Genomic DNA, 23,903 nt, shown 5'->3' with positions numbered 1-23,903 from the left:
GCCAGCATCATTTCTATATATCTCTTCCATTAGTGTAGGATAATTTTTTACTTTTTGAGATGAGAATGAATAAGTGGCTATTATGGCTACAGCAGGGGGCACTGGGATCCACTGCCATGCTGCTGCCTACTTCAACAGATATTTCAGCAGCAGCAGTGATGTGTGCAAAGCTGTTTAACCTGGGAATAGGGGCAGCAGAGTCAATCTAGGTCTTTTTCCAGAGGTTTTGAGTTTGCTAACCCAGCTTGAATTATAACTGGATTGTGTAGAATGTTCCACTACACCAAAAAGAAAATGGATAGGGAAGGGAAAAAAAAAAAAAAGCCAGCAACACAAAAATGAGATAGAAAAATACTCAAGTCCTCAGTGTTATGAACCACATAATTTCAGCCTCTGATTTAAAGACTGATAAACTAATTGAAAGGAGTTGAAGACAGAATAAGGTTGTGGTGTTTGTTGGGTTTGAGATAGTTGAATTGCTTTTAAGTTTTGCTCAGTTAAAAAAGTAAAAAAAGTTTTCTTTTGAGGCTTATTCTCTTGCTTTGGCATATTCCTGTTCAGATTTTCTTAAGTTTTTTTTTTTTTAAAAGGTGAGTGGCATAATTGGTGCAGTTTCAGAGCAGTTGGGCATCTTCCAACTATGTGATGTAAAAAAACATCAGCAGAGATATCAGATTGTAAGACCACCTTGTATAGTGAAAGTGGATGTGTGCTTGTAGACTAGCTGTTGTTCAGTGTGCACCTTAAACATCTTTTGATGTTGAGACTTTTTGTACCCCTGTCCATGTTGGTTTGGATTTGCTAGTCCCAAAGTGGTATGGCCAGCAATGTTTCCAGTGACTCTCACTGCAAGTGAGGCAAAATACAACAAAAGCTGTTAAAACTGTTTTGAAGTGTTAAAGGTAGTGCAGGATGAGTACATAAAATTTATTAATAAAGTGCATGCATAAAAGATTCATGAATTATTGCAAGTTACAAGATTAATGGCCAGGTGTATTCAAAGAACTCTTGCTGAAATTGCATTTCTGAAGTAACCCAAAAATCCTTACTGGTGGGGTTCGCTACTTGAAATATATGTTGATAGCTCACTAATTCATATGGCTCTCCTGTTATACCTTTTATATGCGTTTGCACAAAAATGCAGATTCAGTAATTTATCTTGTGGTTGAGAATGGTTGCTTGCCAAAAAACAGATGATAGAAAAGGTATACAAAACAGAGACGTAATTTGTGACCTATGCTTCATATAGCAGCTCTCAAATGTGGTTCATGCATTTTAAACATCAAGGCTAATTGCAGTTTGTAATGTGAAGATGACAGCTAGTAATAACATTAAAAAAAGCAGCAATCAAATGTACAGTATAAAAGTGAAAAACAGGTGCTTACATACACAGGATGAAGTTTATGTTCCTAGATTAAATCATGGATTAAGGAGTGTGAATCACATTTAATGCTCATTTTAGTATCATTAGTATTGAAAACTCTCTTCATAAATACTTAGAAATGAGGAAAAATACTTCTTGCTTCAAGAGTTTAGTAAAAGTCATCAAGCATCATTGGATGTATTTGCCATTTTTCAGAGGCATATGGAAAGCTATGTCAGTGAATCAGTAATGCAGAGCTGTATGTGCTTGAGTACTAACACATACGAAGAGCTTAAGTGTGCTTACTTTACTTCTACTTTACTTCGCACCTAATCGATCAAAGAGCACTATGATATAGAATCATAGCCTGGAAAAGGACCACAATGATCACCTACTTTCAACCCCCCTGCTATGTGCAGGGTCGCCAGCCACCAGACCAGGCTGCCCAGAGCCACATCCAGCCTGGCCTTGAATGCCTCCAGAGATGGAGCATCCACAGCCTCCTTGGGCAACCTGTTCCAGTGTGTCACCACCTTCTGAGTGTAAAACTTCCTCCTTGTATCTAACCTAAACCTCCCCTGTTTCAGTTTAAAACCATTCCCCCTTGCCCTATCACTATCCACCCTTATAAGCAGCCGTTCCCTCTCCTGTTTATAAGCTCCCTTCAAGTACTGAAGGCTACAATGAGGTCTTCCCAGAGCCTTCTCTTCTCCAAGCTAAACAAGCCCAGTTACCCCATCCTTTCCTCATAGGAGAGGTGCTCCAGCCCTCTGATCATCTTAGTGGCCCTCCTCTGGACCTGCTCCAAGAGATCCAAGTCTTTCCTGCTGTAGGCCTGGACACAGTACTCCAGATGGGGACTCACAAGAGCTGAGTAGAGGGGGACAGTCACCTACCTCCCTGCATATTTGATGGTCAAGAGTAAAACTTTATTAGTTTAAAACTGTATCATTAAATCCGTCTGTGTGTGAAATTATTTTTTAGATATCTGCTTACAATACATACCACCTCATACAAATACTGCAAAATTTGAATATGGATGCATCTGAAAATTACCTCATGATGTTTTTTTTTATTGTTTGTAATTTGCTTACGAATCGCTTCGTTGTTGTCTTTGTTTTCATGGCATTCTGAATGTGCATAAAAAGGCTCTCTTAATTAACACTCAGTTTGTCTAGTTGAATTCCAATTTTGTAGAATTAAAATTAACGCACCTTTAATTTTTCATGTCAGTATTTACTGTGAAGTACAAGCTAGTGAGCAAAAATTTTAGTGCCTGAAAGGTTTTGACAGTAATAGTTTAGGGCTATGTGTTGCTTTACAAAATAAACTTCTAACATTCTTTAATTTCTTACAAAGCTTGCAGTTAAAATCAAAGCCAGCTCTTGTGTATTTTTCTGTGCTACCCTCACTGGGTAGCAGGCCTACTAGCTATCTGTTACTTACAAAATTGCAAAGAATAGAAACATTTTCAAAGATGTAAATTTCTATTAAAAATAGAACATTTGAGAAAACTAATAAGACTAACATACTGATAGTTGGCTACAATTCCATGATTTGTGTTGTTTTTTATTTTTTTTTCTTAGCATTGGTATTATACTTGCTGCAGTAATTTCAGTCTGTGTTAATTAAGTTACCAAGACTGAAATCCTCACTAATGACACTTGGTAATCCAGTCATGTACACTGTTTCAAGTGATATCATTGCTTATTCCCCACTTTCTGGGTAGGAGAGAGACTTATTTGCCACGTATCTGTGAAATAGAAAAAGTAATTTTCTTTTCTTAAAAAAATAGAAAAATAAAAAATAATTGCTCATGCAATGCGTGCAACATGCAACACTTGGCTTTTTGAAACCAAAATGCAGAACGTATTCTAACTGAGCCCAACGCTCTGATGAGGGTGTTGTGAGGAATGTCTCTGTGCAGTGTCTCAGACATTTACACAATTGAACAGCTAAAAGGAAGATGAATTTAGCTATTTCTGGTACTAGAACTATACACATTTTTAACTTTTAAAATACTTAAGTTCTGGTAACAAATGTGGCTTGATTGTTGCCTATTTTGTAAGCATCATTTAAGTCAAGCTCATATTTTTGCATGAGTTTTACATAGAAAAAACGATGACAGTGAAAAGTGCTTAAAGTATGCAAAGAGTGGTCAGCTAATAAAAACATGAATAACTAATTGCTTGTATTTTTTTCTGGCTAATTGTTCCTATTTACAGTGAATCTACTCATCTAATTGTCTAGAAAGATTTAAAAACTCTTTGTTTCAACTATTTCATAACTTAATTTCACCATGTTAAATCACTTACGGAGAGACAATACTGACGTTGTGTAGTTCCATTTAGTGTAATAACACTTTTAACTAACAGCATAATTCCCTAATTGTTTCTTGACAATACTTTAAGCAACATCATTCGTTTTAAATTTCGCATTTATATTGCTTCTGTAAACTGATCTTCCCCTTGCTAAAATGAATAGTTCTTTTCCAATATATTTGCCCTTAGAACTGTTATTTTCTAATGACCATGTCAATCTTTATGGGGAAGAGGGAAATGATAATTAAATTCTTTCCATGTAATAAATTAGTAGGCGGGCTCACATTGTTCAGTACAGATGTTCAATCTGTGTTATGGTCTTTCTTTTATGATGTATAACACCTAACAGGAGGCAAATACATATTTTTTTATATTACAGAATATTTGTATGCCCAATTATGAGAACAAACACAATTTATAAATTATCTATTCTTTGTTGTTATGTTTAAGTATTACATTTGTGTGTATTTTGAAGAGGAGAACAAAAGAAAAAGGATTTTTTTTTTTTAGGAACAGTAGACTTGTTAGAATGTAGACTTATATAACTTTCCATATTAAGTTAATATTTCCTAAATTCTTTTTCCATCTTAGACTGAATTATAAATTGAGGAAAAATGTTCAGACTTGAAGTACACTTCAGTTCCTTTCTTACTTAATAAAATAAAGATGGAGAAGTTGGTACTATTTGCATCCATAGAAACGTGACAGTCATGTCAATGTGGCCTCTGTAAGCTGTTTTTTATTAGAAATCCTCACCATGTCACTCATTGCTCTAGCTGACTGCAGTCTGATATTCTACTTGTTCCATTATGAAAATAGCAGTATTTTTAATTTCCAAAACTAATATTTGGTTACAACTCCCTGAATTCTGCTGTGTTGTTGGTGAAGCCTGAATGTCACAGAAGCATTGCTTTTGATGACTAATTAGATATCCAGGGAATTTAACCTCCATGTGTCATTGTCATCAAGCTGATGATCTTGATGAAGAATACCTGCCAATTACACTTATAGAAATACCAAAATAACATAGGCATTATTTGTGTGATTGCTAAATTAGTGGTTAGGCATTGCAATTATTATCAGAATAGCCAGCTAGTTCCTCACTTCTTAAAATTCTCAGGTATGTACTGCTTATAATACCTTTCAGCTTCTGGATGTCAGTTGTTAGTCAGGTCTGATGCTAAGGATTTATGAGGAATAATTGTTTTTAGATCCACGTGAACACCTTTCCATCATTATTTAGGTGATTGTTAATCCTTCTACACTTTTACCTGAGGCTTTTGTTTGTTCAGGAGTACCTCAGTGCAAGAGTGAACCATGTGGGAAAAGTACAACCAGATTCAAATTTTGGTGTGTGAAAACCTAAAATAAAGAGCATGCAGGGAGGTTTATTATTTTCATATTACAAGGGCATCTTAAAAAGAAATAGGGATTAGATTCTGTATGGGTAGGGCAAAGAGAAATGGATTCTCTGAATGATGGACACGATTAACTGCTTTGATGAGTAGTGCTGTCTGAACTTGCTGTGTTCTTATCTCCATTTTTGCATGGGTGAACTTCATTCAGATTGGTAGAGTTGTTTGAGATTATGGAATTGAATTACTAGAGAATTGGAAAATAATTATAAGTGAAGCATATGATTTGTCTGGAATTCACTTTTTGTACTAAAGTTTACTTTTTAATTATTCTGAAGTTTGTGTGTCTTCAATAGTCAGCGAGTTGTAGCTTTAGCTAATCTAGTAGCTAAAATGTAATGGTCTCGGCCTTTTGGTTGAGCTTTTATCAATAGTTTCTGGAGATGAATACTCATTTCCTCTCCCAGTGAGCTATCCATATATTTTCACATTTGCCTAACACATATTTGGATTTCTATTTAAAATATGACTTCTGGCATATTCCACTAAGAAGCTTCTGCATTAGACTGATCATTTTGAAAAGTTACTGAGTGGAATACAAATGCAGTTAGAATTAGATCCCTTGCTTGTGCTTATAATTCTAGTTGATAATTCTGATTGCTTGTAAAGCAGAAGCCCTGTCAAAGACTTTGTAGAAAACTGAATTATTTACTGTGTCTGTGCATTGTGTAGCATTCTCATCCTTATCTTGTTTTGTTGTGGTGTAATTAAATGTTCATTCTGGATCTTTCCAGAGGGATGAAAACTCCATGACAACACATACTTTCTCCATTTACTTTTTTTTTTGTGAATGATGTCATCTTACATGTCATAAATTGAAGAAATTTGCAAGTTATCTTGGAAGATGTCCCCAGTAGAAGGAAACTGTTAGACTCCAATACATTTGCTCTCTAAATTCTAATATATGAGGGCTGATTCAAAAGTAATGACTCCTATTCTGTTACGTTTGCCCACAGCATTGGAGGTGAATATTGGTGTTATGGAAGGGGACGCTGACTCTTCCTGCCAGTATTCTGTTTTGTTTCTGTGCAACAGATGGCAGTAGAAGGGCTGTTTGACAGTGGTAGTCTGACATGGAAATGTGGGTAAAGCAAAGGTATGTCACTGAATTCCTCCGTGTAGAGAAATGACACCCACTGGCATATATTGACAGTTGAATGTTTGTGGAGACCAACTAGTAGATGTGAGCCCAGTGATGCAGTGGGTGGTGTATTTCAGCAGTGGTGATGCTGACAGTGGCTCATCACTGGTGCAGATTTTTACAAGTGCGGCATGCGTGCTCTTGTTCATCGCTGGTGAAAATGCAGAGCTCATGGTAGTGACTACATTGAAAAATACTGTTTTTAGCTGAAAATTTTGCTCTATCAAATAGTTTCTGTTGTGGTTTCCATGGAAATACATAGAAGGCATTACGTTCAAAGTGACCTACGTATGTCCAAGTTTACTTTCAAAAAAGCTAGGTCTGGTTTGGGTTTCTAGAGGCTGTCCATCTTGAGGATTTTTTTTTTCCTTTCCCTTTGTTTCTTTGCAGGATTTTGTGTTTTTTCTTGTGTGCCATTCTGAATGTTTTCAGTTGGGCCGTTCTAAGCGTCCTCTAAACTAGAAACCGAAGCTTGAATTCCAATAAGTATTCATTTCTGTTTCTCTGTTATTATTCTCTGTTTCCTTATTATTGTGGAAGCATTGGAACAGAGTGACAATATGCTTCTCGAACGTAGTTCCTGATGTTTCAAAATGTTATGCCTGTCTTGATTTGTCTAGACTGAAAAAGAACAGCTGTAAAAAGAATGACAAATAGATGTTTTTCTTCTTTTTCTATACTGAATTTATTTTAAGGCGATGCAACTCCTCTCTGTAAAGCTTATGAGATGACACTGAAATCAAAATCAATATTTGTAATACATAACTGTCATAGCATCAATACTATATTTCTTAATCTTCCCTTAATGTTGTAGGTATGAAATTATTCTCTGGGGCTAGTTCTGAACAGTGTATGAAGTGAGAAGTCCTGATCAATGCATGCAGTACATTCAGGTGGCAAACATAGGTAATATCTAACATGTTCATGTCTGATGCTGCCTGACAGTCTTAGTTTCACTTGAGAGGGCATGAAATCTGCGCAAATTAAAAAATATTTATTCCTGTTGCAAATGAGTTACTTCTTCTCACTTATGTTGACTACTTAACGACTAATGACTACTTAAGTTCTCATCTTTAGTCAGATTAAGTATTCAAGTTTAACTGATGCCTATTATTACATTAACATCAGGTAGACGTGTTTAGGGCAGGATTCCTTTGTACCTTCAGTTACTTCCTGTATCTATTGCATATTGCAGATTGCCTACTTCTGACTGCGAATGTTGACACACAAGTATTGGACTAGAAACCAATTTTATGCACTACGTAACTGATAGACAAACACAGTGCATTAACTAAAGAGCTCATCTGTTTACAGTGATGTAATTTCTACTGGTGACAATGCTCGTTTCATGCAATTGTAACTTTTTTCTCACTGAGATCTCTGGAAGAAAGATTTGAACAACTGTTGGTCTGGATAACTTTGGCTGAATTTCAACTTTAATACTTTGTATTTTAAAAATAGTGAAAAGTGCATTTTCTCTGTAATGGTGGCCACCATGTTCCTGACGAAAAGTAAAATTGATTTTTATATTGTTATATTTTTTCAATATATTAGTAACAAGAAGAAGGGAAAAAAAAAAAAAAAAAAACCAGAAAATATGCACATAATTATTCCAGTTTGAATGATTTTGGGGAGGAGGTAAATTTAATTTAGGGGCTGAGCAGTCACTTCTAAATAACCTGATAAAGAAAAAATGAGAAACTTCACAGGGAAAAAGGAGGAAGACCTTCCTGCAGTCTGCAGTTATTATGGCTGTTTGTTAAGAGTTGCATGTGAGCTTTCTAGAAATTCAGTGAGTTTCAAGGATGCTTGATGTAATAGGGACATTTGGGAATCACAGTTAATATCAGACTTCTCTCAAGTGCTGATATTTAGACTTATATGAAATCTGTATTATTAGCAGCAGTTTTCCCAAATGTGGGGCAGTATGAGATTAGCATATTTATTCTACCAATTTATTATATTCAGTTACGTACTTCCAAAAATATAAGTTTCTTCACTGTCATTTGTACAATTGAGCCCTAAGTAGTATAATGAAGTTGTGAAATCAGGAGAGTTCTAGAGGAACTAGATTTTGTTCTATTAGGCTGGAGTGTTTTCTGTTGTTTATGTTGGGTTTGTTACTTTATTCTCCAGTTGACTGATATTAGTAGGGGTTTCTGAAATGCTTAATCTTACTCTTGGAACATCCTTTGTTTTCCTCCTTTGAGAAGGGTGTTTCTGGGGATGATGAGAGGAAGCTAAAAGACCTAACAGCATATGATCTGTAATAGTTTATTGTGAATAAAGTAAATTACAACTTCAATATAGACACATTCATCATTACTTTGGCTACTTCAAATAATGTTAAAATGGGAGTGGAAAGCAGGGACCACTAACCTTTAATTTGTACAGATGTCCTAAGAAGCAAACTTTCAAAGTTTTGCAGATTTTTTATAATCAGGTGAAGGCCAACTGAGAGGAGTAAATGTTATCAGTTTTTCTTCACTTTAAGAAAAAGATGTGTGTATTGTAAACAATTGCATATTAACACTTCAGTCTCATTTATTGCAAACTTCTGATACGTGTCTTAGAGGCAGCCTGCATAAATTGACTCAAACTAATTGGCCTAGATGAAAGAAAGTAGACAGCAATAACTCAAGCAGACTACATAGCCTGTTCTCTAATTGCTTTTGACAGGGAAACAAAAAAAGGAACTTGAAATATTGCGGATAAACGTTAGCCACCACTGTGTACTTAATGGAGCTATTTGTAATGAATATTTTAATACTCACTGAAACAAATGTTGATCTGCAGGTGTTACTAACTTGTCTTCTTTTGTCTCTGTTCTGCATGTGACATGAATTTTGATGGACTGTGACTATGTAAAGCATGCCTGATTTTTTTTTTATTATTTTTTAAACGTAAATCAGAAACTGTGTGAGAAAATACATGAAAATTCAAGAGCTTCTAAGCGTTGCAACTCTATCACGAGGTGGCATTTACTGAAAGCAGACAGCAGAATATAGTTTTTACATCAGTTAAATGGATTTGACTGTCATATTTTAGACTCTTGATGAACTCCTTTTAAATCCTGATGCTTCCACCTTCATTTGTTATGAGTTGACAGTCTGCCATTCAGAAAGTTTGGGGGCCTCTTACTTTCCCATTTTGAGGTATGCTGCTTTGACTTGATCGTGAAGAAAATCTTACTACCCTTGGTGCCTTGTCCTTCATTGTCTGCATTCGAAAATAAGAAGGAATCTAGAATGTGAAATCATTTTAAGAGTGCTTGTTTATACACTGTTTTCTGAATGAAACAAAACAAAAAAAAGGCATATTTTTCATGAATGTTGTGAATATGAAAACTGTGGGTAATTTTAGCTAGTTATATAACCTTGACTACAACTACTTCTGCTATAATACACCCACACAGTGCCTCTGTCAGTTCGCTCTGGGGTTGTCTGTTGATCAGCTGATTGGTGATCTGCCCTCTCAAGCTTACTGCAAACAAAAACTGGGGGAGGGGAGAAAAAATTTTTTGTTTGCTGTAACAATTTGCTTGGTTAAAAAGCATGAAGGCTAGAGCTGTTTGCAGGTTTTGAATAATGTGTTTTCCTAGTTGATGCTATTTTTTGTGACTTTGTTGAAATACACAATCTGCCAGTGCTGCTGTTTTCTCAGATGTAACTTTTCACACATCTCTGACAAATATTTATAGTTTGGGGTTAGCTTGAAGCAGGCCTGGTGATAGTAGCAGTGTTGAGGGGGAACCTGTTTTCACTCTGAATTAGTTACAGCAATTCTCACATCATTGATGCTGAGGGTGAAAAACATTTATTTCGGTGTTGTCATTAAATGTGCAGTGTACACAAAACAAATTCATTCGGCATTAGCTGGTAAGAATTTCGTGGTGCCATCTGTATGTGAGGGTTCCCAGAGCAGCTGCTCTTTGCCATGCAACTTGACTGGTCCTGTCAAACCATCCTGACTGGACTGGCTTTTCTGCACAGGAGTAACCTGTGAGATTAGGCATGTTCTCTGAGGAGGAAAACAAATGCCTGACACTGATTTCTTTTGCTAACAGAAGGAGGAGAGGGGGGAGGGGCGGAAGAGTTTAAAATAAGAACAGTTGAAGCCAGAACTAACACATTCAAGATTTATTTAATCTGTCTGTTGTGTCCACTCGCTCCTTTGCATGCATAAAATCTGTTGTTTTCAAAAGTCCTTTGAATCCTCACTTTTATCCAAGTGAGACCAATGGCAAGAGCTGTGCTGAGCAGCAGTGGGTGCTTTCTTTCTGTGTGATGCCCACATGCCTCAGGCATCCTCTGCTGCTTCAGGGATGAGAGGCCTGTGGTGAAAATTGCTGCTTGTCTGCTGTGTCAAAATTTGTTTTTGGTGTAACAGTAGTAGTAAATCCATGTGGAGAATAGCGTAATTGTCTAGGTTTATTGATAAAGATGTTGAAGAGCATTGATCCCAAGATGGACCGCTGAGGGGTGCCACCCATGACTATCTTCCACCTGGCCATGGAGCAACTGACGGCAGCCCTCTGGCTGTGACTGTCCAGCCAAATCTTTATCCACCAAACAATGCAGTCTTCAAATCCATCTCTCTCCCATTTTGAGATGGAGTGTGACCATTTCAAAGACCTTGCACAAGTTCAGGCAGATGACATCACTTGCACTTCCTTTCTCTACCAATGCTGTCACTCCATCATAGGAGGCCACCATATTGGTCAGGCACAATCTGCCCTTTGTGAAGCCATGCTAGCAGTCTCTGATGACCTCCTTCTTTAGCATGTGCCTTAATATCTCTTCCAGAAATATATGCCTTATGGTCTCCAAGGTACAGACGTGAGGCTTATTGACTGGTAGTTCCTGGGTCTGTCTTTTCCCTTTCTTAAAAATGGGAGTGATGTTTCCTGTCTTCCAGTCACTGGGGAATATGAAAACAGTCTGGCAGCCATGACTTTTCAAATATGGAGAGTGGCTTGAAAAATACATCAGCCAGTTCCTTCAGGACCTAAGAGGCATGTTATCCAACTTCCACACATTCAGTCTCAGGTGGCTGCTCTGCTCTTACAGCTGGGAGGAGTTTTGCTCTCCCAACTCCTGCCCAACGTTTCAAGGATGTGAGAGGTGTGGGAAGCCTGTCTGCAAATGAAGATTTTCAGAAGCACTTAACTTCTCACAGAATATCCTGAGTTGGAAGAGACCTATAGGGATTATCAAGTCCAACTTGTGCCTAATGAGTAAGAAGAAACAAATTAAGTTTTTTATTCACAGCAATCCATTAAAATAGAAATAGTAACACATTTTTCCCAAAATATTTATTTGGCAAGATGATGTTAGAATCTATTAGGAGCCTTTACTTTCTTTCACTTTTCTTTCAAATTTTGGTTAAGTTGGTAACCTCCAAATTTTCTTCAGTGAATTTTTAATTATTTTTATACAATTTACAGCAGTGAAAGAACTTATGCATGCTTTTAGATCACTATTATTAGTAGTATTTTTTCAAGGCACTCAGGTGTCCTGGCAACATAACTTAATTGGTACCTGACTAGCAACAAGTTTGTAATAATGTCACATCAGACCATATTCTGGAAGTTCCATTGAACTACATTGGATTCAGTTGGTTCATTCATAGCATTCGGTTTTGTTTCACTTCATTTCAACCATCATGAGTTCTGAATGAATGCAAATATATATCCTCATTTTAGGGTATGAAATATCATCTACAGCATTCAGAAAATATTGTTGTAGTGATGGTATAATGTTCAAATAGCACGTGGTTCTGTATAATAATGGGCCTAGTTTTGGTTTGGCAATATGTATGTGACATTGAAAAAGGGGATACTGCTCATACAAAGCTGAGTATTCAAATAAATATTACATATTTACATAATTACATATTTACACAGAAATATAATTTTCTGTAACATTTACCCCTTCCCTAGTGAGCACCATCTCGCTTCTCAGGTAGAGAGGTGTGTAAGGGAACTGACATGTCATGGTCTGATCTGATGATTGAACACCTGGTGAAGGGGTGGCTGACCCAGGAAGCACAGATGCAAGCAGTTCACCTGTTTTTCCCACATGATCTTGGGCTCATATCAGGGCTAGCCTCCAAAAGGAGAACACCTCCAGGATGAAGGCTACTTCCTGAGAAGGAGTGTTCTATATCTAGAGACCCTATCATGAGTTGGGTGAGTCTTCCTATGTATGATTATTGATATTCCTGATGACTCTTTGCCTGGTATTGCAAAGGACTTACCAGGAGAAATTTCACTGCTTCCAAGCACCAACAAGAGGGTTAGTTTTGTTCTTCAATTTTGAGAAATGATAGATCTTCTATGGAGAATTCAGATATATTGAGAGATTTTTAGGTTGCATCTGAGAAGTGCTTTTTTTCCCCTTTCAGAAAAATTTGCTGGATCCAAAATATCACAAGTTAGAAAAGAATAAATAGAAACCAATAAGGGAAACCAGCAAAGCTTGTGTTTGCAAGAATCTCCATAACTAGGAAACTACAGTATTTTTGATGAGCTGTTGTTCAAAACTGGTTAATGTCCTTATTACAAGAGCCTAAGACAAAGCTGGGTTGCCAGCATTTGAGGCTGGTGTCCTGACAGGTAGCATGCTGCTACGATTCAGTGGGAGAAGAAATGAGCTGTCTTTCCCTTCTCATGTCCTTGTACTGCTGATGACAAGATCTGAAATCAGAGACTTCTTAAAGTATTTTTCTCCTATGCAAAATGAGAAAAGTATTTGAGAAGTTTTTAGGGATAAAGTTGGGGAAGTGTGGTTTTTTTTTGGTTTTTTTTTTTTTTTTTTTTTTTTTTTTTTTTTCAACCCATTTACATTATTTTGCAGCCTGCACAGTGAAGCTAAAAGGTACCCCATATAGCAGTCAGCCAGCAGGAAGAGTACAACCACGCTATGGAGACACTTGTGAAGGTTTCTCCTTGTTATTTTAACTCTGCTTCTTCCTTCTGGGCCAAATGCACTGTACAGATACAGTGAGATACAGTCAGTTCCCAAATTAGGTTTGTGTGTGGTAGACAAGAGGAAGGCAAGGCCCACTGCTGGGAATACTGTTACCACTGTATGAATCAGAGTTGAATGCCTATGTTATGGCTACGTGAAATGTTCTGCAAATGTGAACTGGAATTCTGTAGGTTTTTTGGGGTGGTGGTGTTTTTTGCTTGTTAGTTTTGAACTCCATTGGAAATGTGCTTTAGCTTTTGTCCTGAGAGTTGCACCTGCTGCGGTTTGTTTGAGAGAGAATTATGAAATAGAGTAAAGCAGTTTTAATTCTTTTTAACAAACATGCAGCAAATTGCATGAATTTGTTTAAACCTAGATTTATGTGTACATCTCACAGCTACCCATTATTGTTTTAGTGTTCGTATGCAGGTTGTTTGCATCATCCCGATATTTTTGAGTCCTAGTCAAATCTTTTTTTCCTCTTGTACTATGTGGTTAATGACCTGGGATGGCAGATCACACTACACTGCTTTGATGGTGCTTTTGTGCAAATCTACAGCTTCCCTTCATATGAACATTCAACTGTATGTCCAGTGTTGTATGCAAGCAGTATCACAGCAGTATCAATGTCTTAACGCCTTTCTCAGTCTAGAAAGGACTTGTCATCTTTTTCCATCCTACCTTTGTTTCTTCTTTCACATAATTTGTTTTCCATTTCTTCACCCAAACCCAGGAAGATGTGTGCCTGCTCCTTCATCTTCCTATTTGTCTTCCATCTCAGTCCACTACTTTCTCCTCTTGTCATTGTTTTCTTCCCTTCCCTACCACAGTGTCACTCACTGTAATATTCTTTTTTTCCTTCTCATTCCTGCTCTTTTTCTACACTCTTAGTTCTTTACCAGTTCTCAAAAGCATTCTATGCTTTTTCCTCAATAACTAATAAAGCTAAGTTAGGTGAGAAGAACAAGAATGTTCTAGAAACAGCTGTAATGCTCTAATGAATGAAAAGAAGGGAGAAAAATCAAGAAGCTTTTTTTTTTTTTTTTTTCTTACTTAAGCATTTATGATGAGAGAACAGTTCAGGCTAACAATAAAATGAGAAACATAAAGAGCTTTCTCCGTCTGGAATTCAATCTGAGCCTGTGGCGTCAGTAGAAATGCAGCAGGTTTTTCGTAACTGTTCACCCTTCTGTCTTCTGTGCAGCAAATGCAATCCCCACCTGTGTACTCCTGTATCTCAGGAAGCAGAAGGGGGGAGCAGACTTCAGATTAAATGTTTTTGGTATGTTATACCCCATCCTCCTATTCTTAAATTTGCTTTGAATCTTTACCAAACATCCTCAAAATGTTATGCTATTTTGGAAGAATTTAGTAGTACTTTTTTTTAAGTATTCTGAATGCTGAAGTCTGCCATTTGTGCTGAGCTTTTGAATAGATTCATTTGACTCAGGTTTTGCAGTAGAATCTCAGGGGTAGCATAAGGAGCAGAAAGCTTTAACAGTATTTGAATAAAGTTAACATACTTCTCATCAGTATATTTATGACAGGTGGACGATGAATTGCATGTTGCATATTGCATTACATAAGCAATAGACTTAAAATTATTGGCTGTCTGTGAAAGCAGTCTATTGTATTTCCTGTCAGCTTGTGAATGTCTTGAGTGACCTCATTGACTGAAAATCAAAGCTAGGGCACTCAAATAGCATTCAGTCATTGTATTGCATTGATTTCTTCTTTCCTCCTCAGATAAGCAAGAATGGTAAAGGAACATTTCTCAGCAGTTGTAGTAACTGGTAGAGTATTGTAACAATGTGCTGGAAATCACTAAGAATAGTGAATTGATAGAGGCAGAGTATCAATGATGTGACTGTCTATGGCCTTTTTTTGTTCCCGGTGCTCTGTTGTTGCTGGTATTCACTTCCACTCACTGAAGCAAATCCTGGTCTTCTCTAAATCTGCATTGTTTGACTGCTAGAAAATAAAATACTAATTTTGGTGGTTTTACTTGCTAAAGTGTGGTGTTCAGACAAACATGCAGTTGACCAATGAAGGAACTGTCACCTGCCTTAATACCATTGCTTAACAGTTTTCAGCTCATATATGGGAAAAATCCTTTTCCCTTTATCTTTTTTCTTATTTGATTGTTCCTGGTGGTCAAACATAATTACTTAATTATTGTCTAACACAGCTAGAAGCAACAATGATTAAGAGAGTAAGATGTTGTCTTTTTCCCTTCTTGTTTTCCAAACTGTGGTGGAGCTACTTGCTGAAGACAGCATGAAGTCTTTTGTGACAAAAGCTAGATTCCCTTAATTGTCTCTGCAGTTATTTGAATATTCCATTCATTTTACGTATTGTCTTTATCATTATATTAAAGAAAATGATTATTTGCTCATTTCAAATTAAAAAATTTAATGTGAAGATACAGCTCATTTCCCATATTCCTGAGGTGCCAGCTCACTTTTCTTCAAAGTCTTCTAACTTTGAAAAATGGATTCTACAAATGGGTTGTGCTTACTTTTGAGAGTGATTTCTAAGCCACTTGCAATCAGAACCACCCCCTGTCTGCGTCTGTGAAAGGCAGAAGGCAGATGATAGGAAAGGCAAGGCCTTGGTGTTGTAGTATGTAGTAGGAGAGGCTGTGGAGACTCCATCCTTGGAGATGATCAAAAACTGATTCAAGTTGCCCTGGGTAGCCTGCTCCAAGTAACCCTGCCTGATAAGGAGGTTGGACCAGACAACCCCCAGAGGTGCCTTGCAGCCTCAACTGCACTGTTGAAAGTGCTGTTTATTCATTGCTTGAAGAGTAAGAGGGACTGAAAGTTCTCCACCCATGTAGGAATGGATGTGCCAAATAGTGGAAGATTCTTAACCTATGCTCCAGGTTTTTCACGGGGAAAATGGCTCATGTACATCGTTCCATTTTTATGATACACACACCCACACACACACACATACACACACACACACACACACACACATATATATATATATACACACACACGCATACTGTCTGTATGTGTTGTCAATTTAGTCCATATAAAATCCTCTCACTGGTTGTCAGCCCAATTATTAAAAACTCTGAGTTTTGTATAAATACTGCTGTTTGCTTTCTGGATAGTCTTTGTAGTATATCAGATTGTTACTTTTTTCCTGTTGCCGTTTTTTACTTAATGTGTTAGGCGGTATTTGAGGTGAGATCATTTTGTAAAGATCAAGGAATGGCAACATAATGCTTGTTTTTTGGTGGAAAATAAAAAGGAATTTCATTTGGACGGTGGGTTGCAAACATGAAATAGTTTATTATGTAACTGAGAAATTTGTCTGGTATCTGCTGGCCATTAGTAATAACATTTTGTTCTGTTGAATCCTGATTGTGTGTTGCTAAGCATTCTTTGGTGTACCACTTATTCATATTAGCCTTGTCACCTGATTAAATCTTAGAAATGGCCTTTGTGAGATGATTAGCTCCATTAATACCGCGCTTTCATTCCTAGTCATAATTTTCTATGAACTCTAGCCTGGAATAATACTTTTAAAGTCAAATGTGGAGTTAGCTAATTCAAGAGGCTTACAGTCGCAGTTACAAAGCTGGATGCTCATACTACCAGAAATGCGTCAGAACTGTAAGATCCCTTTGTGAATGCATTCTAGTTAAAACAATTTCTATGCAGAGGTAAAAGATGCTATAGCACAAATAAAACACATAATTCTCATAGGTCAGTATCTTTTATTCTGACATTAAAGGGGGCCTTCTATAGATCTCAGTGTGTTTGTTACCTTGGATGATAAGATACAGGGAAAAAAAGGGTCTGTTTGCCTTCAAGGCCCAGCATTTTGGGGAAAACATATTTACTGTGGTAAATGATAGCAGTGTTACTTCAGTAAGAGTATGTGCGATCCACACCATGTTTCAAGTTTAGATTTACCTGTAATTCTTCCCCCTTGAAATAAAAGAAGTAAACATAGTATATCTTCGGGCAGTTGAAAGAATTACCTTCCTGGCCTCTTGATTATTCCTATTGCCTCAAAGTAAAAACACAAGGGTGTAGGTGGGGTGCTGAAGGATCTGTTACAGGCACAGCAATATGATATGAAAGCAGCAGCTGAATGTTCTTGGCACTGTACAGCACCCAGACAAATGTCATTTAGCTTCCACTAGTATTATGTCTGTAAATCTGTGCTAGGAGACGGTTGTGGGTTTTTTCTGGTTCTGGATTTTATTTTCTGTTTTTTGAGGAAACAGAATCTTGCTTATTGTAAGGAAATCATGCAGGACACTAAGATGGGCTCTGTTTTAGATTAGGAGGCTGTCACTATCAGATTAGTATGTTACATAAACTTGTCAGTGCAAGCGTCTAGAGGTGCTTGCACAAGTGCTTGAAATTACTTCCATATAAGAACTGCAATGGAAGAGATTTGTGTTTGCGAAGGTAGCAGAGAATTGCCTGAAATTTTTCAAAGTTTCAAATATTCTAATTTTGTGTGTAGCTCTCTTTTTCCTCAGGAGATCCTTTTTTATTAGCACAATGAACATGAATTAATTGGTGATTAGGAGTTCATTCTCTGACATAGATCCTTTTGGGAAAGTGATTTAAAAAACAACAACAACAACAATAATAATAATTAAAACAAACAAAAAAAATCACACTGTTACTGAATATGCTATAGTAGCCTGTGATGGAAAATAAATAAGTTTATGTGAAGTTGTTCAAGAAGTTTGTATACAGCATCAGATTCAATGTGTATGTTTCACCAGTAAAATGTATCTTCTTTATCCCATCTTCTGCTAATGGGTTCTAGCATGTGGTTTAAAGAAGTAAAAATCTGTATTATAAACATTTTACTTGAAAAGAGAGAAGGGACGCCTGCGAGTAAAAAACAATTTTAACAGCTTTAGCATCATTAATTACCAAAAGCATTGGATCTCCTTCATGTTTTGATGCTTCCTGGTGAAGCAAGAAGCATTATTATGGATAGATAGCAATAGCACTCTAGAAAGTTCATTGTAGCCAACACTCACTAACGTTAGTTGCAGAACACATATATTGCCCAGCTATTATGAATGTTTCTAGTAATATCAAAGCATTGTAAATCTTTTTACTCCTGAACCTCTGATAGCAATCTGCTCTATCCAGTATGAAGACTTTGATTACGAAATACCAGCTGTGGTATTATTTTTCTCACAATTGTATTGAATTATTGCAAAAGGAAAACAGTCTTGAAAAAGACACTTTTAATGTCTGCTATTGAGGTGACTTTTTAAGAAAAGATGTATTTGTCTTGACTTGTCTCCTTGGAGGAGCAGGGGGAGGGAAAGCAAAGTGCATTATTAATGCTGCACATTTCTCATGTGGCTCATCCATAGCAGTCTTTCAAATCCATCTGAATCCATTAATGTTATTAATTGCTGAACATCTCATATGGGAGTTGAATATCCCTTTTTATTTAAGAAGTGTACAGAATTTTACTGTAAAGCAGAAGACAGATAGTTCTGAGTGAGCTTTGTTTTAGTATAAGCATTCTGCTGCCTTCTTAAAATAATGCCCTTCTAGTTTGTTTTGACATCATCATCCAAAGAGGTCTATCTTTTTGTTTTATTCCACAAATGTTGTCTAATGTTTCTGAGCAACTGCTTACAAGGTTCTATGGTTAAAGCATCTTTATTTCTCTACGTTAAATACATCTGAATTGTCCAGTTCCATTCTGTATCTGTACTCGTGATTTAGATACCAATAGAATCTAGGTCTGATACTTGCATGGCTGAACAAATGTGTCCTTGTTTGTTTGTTTGTTTGTTTTTTTAACTTCCACTTGAAAGAAAATATTTAACAAATCATAATGGGGAAGTAACCTATTCAAAAAAAAAAGTGAAGAGATGGTAGGGGCTGCCACTGGAGACATGTCATTGTGATCCAGGAGACTCCACTTCACAGAGAAATCTGAAGATATGCACAGAAACTTGCTATTTTAAGTACTTTTCATTAAGTGCAGTAGAACAGTTTCCTGTTGCTGCAATCACTGTGTGTGTTCTATTACAATTCTAGGTATCCTGTTCAAATGGCTTAAGTTGAAGGGACCTTAAGGTCCACCCAGCTCCAACTCCTTCTTCCATCAGCTCAGCTTGCCCAGGGCACATCCAGCCTGGCCAGGGATGGGGCCGCAGCTTCTGTGGGCAGCTGTCCCAGAGCCTCACCACCCTCTGGGGAAAGAATTTCTTTCTAACCTGTAACCCAAATCTCCCCTCTTTTGGTTTAAAAGCAACAGTTCAGGTCCTAACTGCAGCACGTTATCTCTCAGAGAGAAAACATGCTTCTGATCGGATGAGATGAGCCAGGGATATAGGCCTCAGAACCAATGACTATAAAGGCACCTGTAAGCTTTTAAAAATGTAAGGGACAGAATACATCCAGACGGGCACCCTGAATGAGTTGAAATTATTTTTAGTAGCTTTATTACAAACCAAGATTAAAGCTTTAATCAGTAATATTGTCATGTTTTGTTGAATCATTCTAATATGTGCTTTACTTTCCTCTGACAGATGAACGGGAAGATGTTCAAAAGAAAACATTCACAAAATGGATAAATGCACAGTTTGCTAAGGTAATTTTTTTAATCATTATTTAGAAATCCAAATATGCTTTGTATATTTGTAAATTCCTCCACTGAGGCTTATTTTTTCAAGGTAATGATATGTTTCAGGTATTGCTGAGTACAGCTGACTATTTAAAAAAATATTCAAGTTTTATTCCCTATTATTTCTGTAAGAATTGAAATGCAAGAAGGTATCCTCTTCTCAAATAACTTTCTGCATAGATTTATTTTGCCTGTTCTCAAATCTCAAACTAGTTACACAGATACTTTTTCGTTAGATTCTGTTGTTATATTCCTAATGTACTGAGGAGTTTCTTCTGCTGGGCCTGTCTCTTCTGGTCTGTAGTTGCAAACAAATTTAACAAAGCCAGATGAGTTGGAAAGGAGCACGGTCAAAGATAAGAGTTGTAATCAAGTCAGCAAATGGTCGAAGTCTGTTATATTAAAAGTTACATTTTGTGAACTCATAGAGAACATTATAGTTTGGGGGAGTGGGGTAGGAGGGGTGAGAAGGAAGACTCACTGAAGAAGTTCCCTCTTCCTTTGGCAGTATACAATAGTTTTACCTTTAATACCCAGTAAAAACTGAGTTGAAACTATTAATTTGATTAAATCTTTTTGAAAGTTCTGGCAGATAATTACTGAATTGTTTTTTCCAGTAATAAAATAAGTCAACCTCATAATCTGTGATTTTATCTGCTAGGTAATAATTGGCAATAGGGAATAATGAATTAGTAGCTGTGGTATATTTTGTGTTTAGTCTAGCTTTTTATTAGGTCTCACCTGATTCTTCTCATTAAAAATGAGAAAAAAGATAATGTGAATATAACCACTATGATTTTGAATAACATGCCCAGAAGTGGTGCAGTGAAACGAGGAGTCCCACATAATTTTTCTGTGGTTTGGAGTATTTCCTAACAGTGACTTAAGTGATTTAGACAGCACACATTTGTGTTCAGCAAGTTTATAGCAGAGATGTCTGGCAGTTTGGAGGAATGGAACAGAATGAAATACAGCCCTGAAGAGATGGTCTCACATTGATCAGTGAATTATGAGACAAATGTGAAGTATTGTATTTAGGACAGAAGTAAAATGTATGCATACAAAAGGGGGAGTAACTGGGCTGGCAATAATAAAGTTTAGAAGAGCTCTGAGAAATGTGTTGAATGACAAACAAAATGAGTCACCAACATAATGCTATTGAAAAGGGGAAAAAAAAATTATTAGTCTGGGATAATGGAAGTGCTTGACAGAGGGTGCAAGATGTAATTATTTTATTTTACTTGGCAAGAGTGAGACTTTAGCTTGAATAATGTACTATCTCAGTCTTCTACATACAAAGAAATAGCCCTAGAAGCAGTCATCTCATCTAATGTAACCTAACTTGAAATTTATTGCCTGTTATGCTTCCTCACGATCACACAAGTGATCACAGATTACTAACAGTTGCTTCTATACCAGAAGAAAATACAATTTTCTTAAAGTGTTGCTGGCTCATAAACTCTTGTTTTATGAAGTATTAAAGCCTGTAATTACTGAGGGGAAAAAAGACCAAGTGCAGAAAGAACAAGATTATGGTGAAATTATGACCTATGAGCAGATGTTGTTAGATCCAGTAGTCTGAATGATCCAGATGTATTTTCTCTAATTCTAGTTCATTGGAGTGTACGTAAATGATATTTTAGCTACCTCTCACTCCGTTCCATAAATAGTATTTATAGTTGTATTTGAACATGAGTTAATCAACATCTCGGAGGAATACTTTATTTGGACTATAAGGAAAACCTCCTAAACAGTACGGTTTGAGTTTTACTCTGTCTCATGCATCACCTGTATTTTGGAGTCAGTCTTTTTATTCCAGCAATCAGAACAGGGGGTTGGGTTGGGGAGGGGGGCAGGGAACAACACCTTGATCTTTAAATCTTGGACAGATCACTCTCATTTAAAAAAAAAAAAAAAAAATAAAGTATGTATGGAACACCAGAAAAGTTTCAGGACAGTTAGTCTGAAATGTTTAGTAACCTGTGTCTGGTAAGCTCAATACCTCCTGGTTGCCTGCGTGGTAAACATGCAGAAAATATGGTTTGCTTCTCACTGCAGTCACGTACCACATGACTTTATTTCTAGCTAGGATTTTCAGGACAAGAATAGACAAGTCCCCGATTCTGTTCCGCTGCGATGTAAGGGGTCATGGACAACAGCTACTCAGTGTTTAGGCATTGTATTTCTCACTCTTTTAGTGACCAATATGTCCTGGGAAACGTAGTCTTCAAAGCAACAAAATGGATCTTCATGAGAAATCCTACAGTTTATAACCCCTTTTTCTTATGACCTGTTTTCAGTTATTCATATCTATCTCTGTTTTTAACTGGGGAATTGATTTCAGTTAGTAGGCTATTCCTGGTTAATGATTTCTCATCATTGTTAACTTTGTAAAAGTAGAATTGGTTTGTATTCACTTCTTCCTTGTGGTAGCAGAGATGCTGTCTTAAAGTTGACCTAAGGGCTCTGAATTCAGACACAGGAACATATTATGGTGGTAATCCATCTCTCTTACACGTGAGTGGTGAAATCCAGGTTGTTAATCAGTTGAAAAATATTTTGAGTTGAATTAAATTGTTTTAATGTAATTCACAAACCTTACTCCCCACAGGGCCCCCTCCCCCCCCCCCCCCCCTGTCCCCCAAAACAAACAAACAAAAAAACAACGAAAAACAACCCTACTTCTGGAGTGAAAGTAAAAACTTTGTGAATGTTCTATATTTTAATTTGTGTTGAGTTTGTAATACAAAGGAATGCTTCTCCAAAAAGTGTATTCCTTTCCTAGAAACTCGGTATCTACGGACTGTCAGTGCTACTACTTTTATTCTTACAGTAAGCTTTGAAAATATTCATGTTTATAAACTGCAGTCACATGACTGGTAATGTAAATGTAAATAACAGTAAATTGTTGAAAATATTTTTCTAATATAAAAATTAGGATACCTTAAGAACCAACATGTATACTGACCAATTGTAGGGGAAAAAAAGATTCCATCTGTTCAAGTCATAGATCCAGAGGGTTGCAGCAGTTCTTTTTCTGGCATGTGTGCTGTGACACTGCAGTTGGAGTATGTGTAGATACCTTTAAACTCAGAAGATCTGAGTTCAGCAATTAAGCCTAAGCTAAGGAATTAAGTCTGTAACATGACAGATTCGTAACGAAATCTCAACTGTAACATCATGACACTTTTCTGGTTGTGATGTGTAGACCCTAACAACTCTCTGAAGTGCTACCAAAAAATCATAGGATCACCGTGGCTGGTGAAGATTTCCAAGATCATATAGTCCTACCTCCTACCTCCATATTTCTCCACTAAACTGTGTCCTGCAGTATAACATGTGAATGTTTGAACACCTCCAGGAACAATATGACTCAATCATCTCCCTGTACCTTTTACATTCCATTTTTTTACATTCCAGCACCTGACCACTCTTTCAGAGAAGAATTTTTTTCTTAATATCCAATCTGAACTTCCACTGAAGCCTAGGAAAGGGCACCTAGAACTGTCAGCAAGATGTGGATGAATCCACATCTCTTGTAAAACTTCTGTTTGCATGTTGAGTGGAATGCTTTAAGATGAAAATTGGGGAAAATGCAGTTGCAGCTCTCAAACAGCTTCTCAAAAAAAGCAGTTTCTCTCTAATTTCTACTCTTTTTCTTAATAACCAGAAAGTGGGCTATATAGAAAATCTCAGCTTTGAAAACAACAGTATATCACTCATCTAAACAAGCAAGTTGTCATTGTTTCAGAAAGATAGGCCAAAAGTTGGATGTTAATGTTTGTGAGACAAGACACTTTGTAATTCACAAGCATAGGAAAAATTGGAGAATAGAATCCAAGAGACCTTTGTGTTTTTCCTGTTTTAACAGTAGATAATATATATTATTTTCTTTAGTGATACCTTCTTGGTTTACTGTCTAAATGGCAAGCAGTATCTTGAAAGTCAAAGTGAATTTAAACATGTGGAACATATTAATTTTAATGCTTTATTCAGTAACAGATTTTCTTTGTCCTCAAAAGAAACTTATTTATAAAATAATGAGATTCTGCAGGG

General features: G+C 36.7%; 1 protein-coding gene across 15 annotated transcripts in view; it reads left to right on the top strand.

Annotated features, from left to right (window-relative positions):
* Positions 1-23,903, top strand: part of DMD (dystrophin) — a 1,043,395-nt gene that overhangs the window by 157,606 nt on the left and 861,886 nt on the right. For all 15 annotated transcript variants that reach the window (XM_052674157.1, XM_052674152.1, XM_052674148.1 and 12 more), the window contains exon 2: positions 19,753-19,814. In XM_052674157.1, coding sequence (XP_052530117.1) covers positions 19,753-19,814 — 62 coding nt within the window. The remainder of the gene's footprint in view (positions 1-19,752; positions 19,815-23,903) is intronic.

Source organism: Tympanuchus pallidicinctus, unplaced genomic scaffold, assembly GCF_026119805.1.
Source record: "Tympanuchus pallidicinctus isolate F22 unplaced genomic scaffold, pur_lepc_1.0 scaffold14, whole genome shotgun sequence".
NCBI lineage: Eukaryota > Metazoa > Chordata > Aves > Galliformes > Phasianidae > Tympanuchus > Tympanuchus pallidicinctus.
This window is presented reverse-complemented; position numbering and strand designations above follow the sequence as displayed.